At 38.0% G+C, this 5249-nt stretch overlaps 1 protein-coding gene across 1 annotated transcript in view; it reads left to right on the top strand.

The window, feature by feature from the left end:
- LOC138867290 (G2/mitotic-specific cyclin-B3-like) overlaps positions 1-3674 on the top strand; it is a 10256-nt gene extending 6582 nt beyond the window's left edge. The window contains exons 3-11 of the mRNA XM_070142408.1: positions 395-518; positions 641-866; positions 1296-1431; positions 1731-1927; positions 2017-2235; positions 2358-2486; positions 2574-2882; positions 2934-3098; positions 3131-3674. Of these exons, the coding sequence (XP_069998509.1) occupies positions 395-518; positions 641-866; positions 1296-1431; positions 1731-1927; positions 2017-2235; positions 2358-2486; positions 2574-2882; positions 2934-3098; positions 3131-3674 (2049 nt within the window). The remainder of the gene's footprint in view (positions 1-394; positions 519-640; positions 867-1295; positions 1432-1730; positions 1928-2016; positions 2236-2357; positions 2487-2573; positions 2883-2933; positions 3099-3130) is intronic.
- The last annotated feature ends 1575 nt before the right edge of the window (positions 3675-5249 follow it).

Raw genomic sequence — 5249 nt, 5'->3', positions numbered from 1 at the left:
AATCATGTCATTATCAATATCATAATTCCTATTATTAAGGTATTATCATTAGTATCAATATTACTTCCGCCAAGGAGGCTATTTTTTTGGTGGCGTTGGTTAGTTAGTTTGTTTGTTTGTCAGTTGATTAGAAGGATAACTCAAGAAATATATAGATTTTAATGAGCACTTTATCAATGGTGTGTCTTAGCCTGATTGTTAATAATGCTATCACTATAATTACTATTATCATCATTATTATTATTGTTCTTATCATTATCATTGTTGTTTTTCTTATTATCATTACCATTATTATTATCATTATCAATATCACAACCTTCATTTTCCGTTCTCTAAACTTAAGCAGAAAATACACTTAGATTATCCCATTCCATAAATCTTATTATTCTTTAAGTTTGAGAGGAAAATGTCCCTAGATGTTTCCCTGTTTTCTAGCATTCACCAGAAGGCTGGGAAGATGAGCATGCCAGACAAAGGCTCCATAATCATTACTAGGATAAAATATTTCCATAAAATACGTACATAAGACGAACTCTTTTTCCCGTCATCATCATCAATTTTTATCTATTTTTTTTTCTTTTCTCTTCCCTTTTTAATGCCACTCCCTAAAAGGATGATACTGTCTTCTCTCTCTCCCTAGACCCTTACGTACCCCACATCCTTCAAGGCCCTCTCTTTGGGAAAAAGTATCATATGCTCAAAGAGTATCCTATGCTCAAAAAGTATCCTATGCTCAGAAAGTATCCTATGCTCAAAGAGTATCCTATGCTCAGAAAGTATCCTATGTTCAAAAAGTATCTTATGCTCAGAAAGTATCCTATGCTCAAAGAGTATCCTATGCTCAGAAAGTATCCTATGCTCAAAAAGTATCCTATGCTCAAAAAGTATCCTATGCTCAAAAAGTATCCTATGCTCAAAGAGTATCCTATGCTCAGAAAGTATCCTATGCTCAAAAAGTATCTTATGCTCAGAAAGTATCCTATGCTCAAAGAGTATCCTATGCTCAGAAAGTATCCTATGCTCAAAAAGTATCTTATGCTCAGAAAGTATCCTATGCTCAAAAAGTATCCTATGCTCAGAAAGTATCCTATGCTCAAAAAGTATCCTATGCTCAAAAAGTATCCTATGCTCAAAAAGTATCCTATGCTCAAAAAGTATCCTATGCTCAAAAAGTATCCTATGCTCAAAAAGTATCCTATGCTCAAAAAGTATCCTATGCTCAAAAAGTATCCTATGCTCAAAGAGTATCCTATGCTCAGAAAGTATCCTATGCTCAAAAAGTATCCTATGCTCAGAAAGTATCCTATGCTCAAAAAGTATCCTATGCTCAAAAAGTATCCTATGCTCAGAAACTATCCTATGCTCAATAAGTATCCTATGCTCAGAAAGTATTCTATGCTCAGAAAGTATCCTATGCTCAATAAGCATTCTGTGCTCAAAAGTATCCTATGCTCAGAAAGTATCCTATGCTCAGAAAGTATCCTATGCTCAATAAGTATCCTATGCTCAATAAGTATCCTATGCTCAATAAGTATCCTATGCTCAAACAGTATCCTATGCTCAAAAAGTATCCTATGCTCAGAAAGTATCCTATGCTCATAAAGTATCCTATGCTCAGAAAGTATCCTATGCTCAGAAAGTATCCTATGCTCAGAAAGTATCCTATGCTCAAAAAGTATCCTATGCTCAGAAAGTATCCTATGCTCAAAGAGTATCCTATGCTCAAAAAGTATCCTATGCTCAAAAAGTATCCTATGCTCAAAAAGTATCCTATGCTCAAAAAGTATCCTATGCTCAGAAAGTATCCTTTGCTCATAAAGTATCCTATGCTCAGAAAGTATCCTATGCTCAAAGAGTATCCTATGCTCAAAAAGTATCCTATGCTCAAAAAGTATCCTATGCTCAAAAAGTATCCTATGCTCAAAAAGTATCCTATGCTCAGAAAGTATCCTTTGCTCATAAAGTATCCTTTGCTCATATAAAGTATCCTATGTTCAAAAAGTATCCTATGCTCAGAAAGTATCCTATGCTCAAAGAGTATCCTATGCTCAAAGAGTATCCTATGCTCAGAAAGTATCCTATGCTCAAAGAGTATCCTATGCTCAAAAAGTATCCTCTGCTCAATAAGTATCTTATGCTCAATAAGTATATTATGCTCAAAGAGTATCCTATGCTCAGAAAGTATCCTATGCTCAAACAGTATCCTATGCTCAGAAAGTATCCTATGCTCAATAAGTATCCTATGCTCAATAAGTATCCTATGCTCAAAGAGTATCCTATGCTCAAAAAGTATCCTATGCTCAAAAAGTATCCTATGCTCAACAGTATCCTATGCTCAAAAAGTATCCTATGCTCAGAAAGTATCCTATGCTCAAAGAGTATCCTATGCTCAGAAAGTATCCTATGCTCAAAGAGTATCCTATGCTCGGAAAGTATCCTATGCTCAGAAAGTATCCTATGCTCAAAGAGTATCCTATGCTCAGAAAGTATCCTATGCTCAAAAAGTATCCTATGCTCGGAAAGTATCCTATGCTCAGAAAGTATCCTATGCTCGGAAAGTATCCTATGCTCAGAAAGTATCCTATGCTCAAAGAGTATCCTATGCTCAGAAAGTATCCTATGCTCAAAGAGTATCCTCTGCTCAGAAAGTATCCTATGCTCAGAAAGTATCCTATGCTAAAAGAGTATCCTCTGCTCAGAAAGTATCCTATGCTCAAAGAGTATCCTATGCTCAGAAAGTATCCTCTGCTCAGAAAGTATCCTATGCTCAGAAAGTATCCTATGCTCAGAAAGTATCCTATGCTCAATAAGTATCCTATGCTCAATAAGTATCCTATGCTCAGAAAATATCCTATGCTCAGAAAGTATCCTATGCTCAAAAAGTATCCTTTGCTCAAAAAATATCCTATGCTCTGAAAGTATCCTATGCTCAGAAAGTATCCTATGCTCAGTAAGTATCCTATGCTCAGTAAGTATCCTATGCTCAGAAAGTATCCTATGCTCAATAAGTATCCTATGCTGAAAGAGTATCCTATGCTCAAAGAGTATCCTATGCTCAGAAAGTATCCTATGCTCAGAAAGTATCCTATGCTCAATAGGTATCCTGTGCTCAAAAGTATCCTCTGCTCAGAAAGTATCCTATGCTCAGAAAGTATCCTATGCTCAGAAAGTATCCTATGCTCAAAGAGTATCCTATGCTCAATAAATATCCTATCCTCAAAGAGTATCCTATGTTCAAAGAGTATCCTATGCTCAATGAGTATCCTATGCTCAATAAGTATCCTATGCTCAAAAAGTATCCTATGCTCAAAAAGTATCCTATGCTCAAAGAGTATCCTATGATCATTAAGTATCCTATGCTCAAAGAGTATCCTATGTTTAAAGAGTATCCTATGCTCAAAGAGTATCCCATGCTCAAGGAGTATCCTATGCTCAAAAAGTATCCTATGCTCAAAAAGTATCCTATGCTCAAAGAGTATCCTATGCTCAAGGAGTATCCTATGCTCAAAAAGTATCCTATGCTCAAAGAGTATCCTATGCTCAAAAAGTATCCTATGCTCAAAGAGTATCCTATGTTCAAAGAGTATCCTATGCTCAAAGAGTATCCTATGCTCAAAGAGTATCCTATGCTCAAAGAGTATCCTATGCTCAAAGAGTATCCTATGCTCCATTAGCCGCGCGCACGCTCGACCTAATGAAGCCCTCGCCTGCTGAGGAATGCATCCACGGGGAGATTCGCGATTCATTATTTGTGACGGAGACATGTGGAAGGCAAGATTAGGGGGCGAGACAAATGGGCGCAGGAAGCCCGAACGCGACTGACTGCTGAGTCTTTTGTCTTCATAATGGCATTTCGAGTGCGAAAGCGTCCTGTTGTTTGTTTGTGGGGGAATCGGGTGATTGTTTTTGTCCCTCCTTCCTTTTTTGTTTTGTTTTTCTTTTCTTTTCTTTTATCAGGAGGTGGGCTATCTTTCTCTTTTTTTTCTTTCCTTTTTTATGTGTCAAGAAGTGGGTTATCTATCTTTTTTTCTACTTCTTTCTTTCTTTTTTCTTCTTGTCAAGAGGTGGGTTATCTATCTTTTTTCCTTCTTCCTTTCTTTCTTTGCGAAGAGGTGGATTATCTTCGCTAAGACAGTTTGCTTTCATCCTTTCTTTCGTGGATTACTCTGGTGTTGGCTCATCTTTTTGTGAGGATCGGTTTGTTGCTGTTGCTGTTTTTTCTATTCATCACTGGTATTTCAATCATCATTATCATTTCCTTTTTTGTGGCTGGAGGATCTTTCCTTAGATTTTTCCTATCATATTTTACAATTATGGTTGGTTGTGAATCTTTTTAGTTAGTACATTATTTAATTTGTATGTCTGTGATTGTCTGCGAGCGTGTGCGCGCATGTGAATTATTTGTTGGTCTTACTGTTCATTGTATGGTACTTCCTTTTTTCCCGTTTTTCAAATTCGATTTGTCTTTATTTTCCAGATAATTTCTTCTGTCTGTGGATATTTTGTCGCCATTGGATAAACGTAGATTTTATTTAGGACGCTCTGCAGATGGACGTCCTTCCAAACACGCATAAAGGGATTCCTTCGCTGACAGATTGTTTAATTCCCTCTCTGATCGACCAACAGATAGATAGACAGCCAAATAAAAACCAGGCAAACATATATCGACAGACAGATAAAAAATAGACACACAGATACCAATAAGCGAGGCTATTCAAACCACACAATACAATCGCAGTTCTAGAATTAATCCACGTTCCATGCTCCATTATTTTTCGAGCCGGAGATGAAATGCCTCGCTGTGTCCCGCGGCGGCGTCGAGCGGAGGTGCCACCGGGGGCTTCATGCGGGCGGAGGGAGCTCGGCCGGAGGGGCTGAGGGCCAGGTACTCGATGCTCTTTCTCAGAGGCCGCGACGAGGTTCTTGATGGTAGTGGATGCGATTAGCTCGTGTGTATGTATGTGTGTGTGTGTGTGTGTGTGTGTGTGTGTGTGTGTGTGTGTGTGTGTGTGTGTGTGTGTGTGTGTATGTATGTGTGTGTGTGTGTGTGTGTGTGTGTGTGTCTGTGTGTTTGTGCGTTCTTATTCGCATTTAGCTTCTTAGGTCTGTGTACGAGGCAACGAAAATACCCAAAACACAACTTACACGGTTAAATAACAATCAACAAAACACCAACATCCTGGAACCACACCATTAGGCAACGTGCTGCTAAAAACACACATCAAACCAAATGGCGGAAGTCGGAAAGG

The sequence above is a fragment of the Penaeus vannamei genome, chromosome 29 (genome assembly GCF_042767895.1).
Source record: "Penaeus vannamei isolate JL-2024 chromosome 29, ASM4276789v1, whole genome shotgun sequence".
NCBI lineage: Eukaryota > Metazoa > Arthropoda > Malacostraca > Decapoda > Penaeidae > Penaeus > Penaeus vannamei.
The sequence above is the reverse complement of the archived record's forward strand: the minus strand, read 5'-3'. Positions and strand labels throughout refer to the sequence as shown.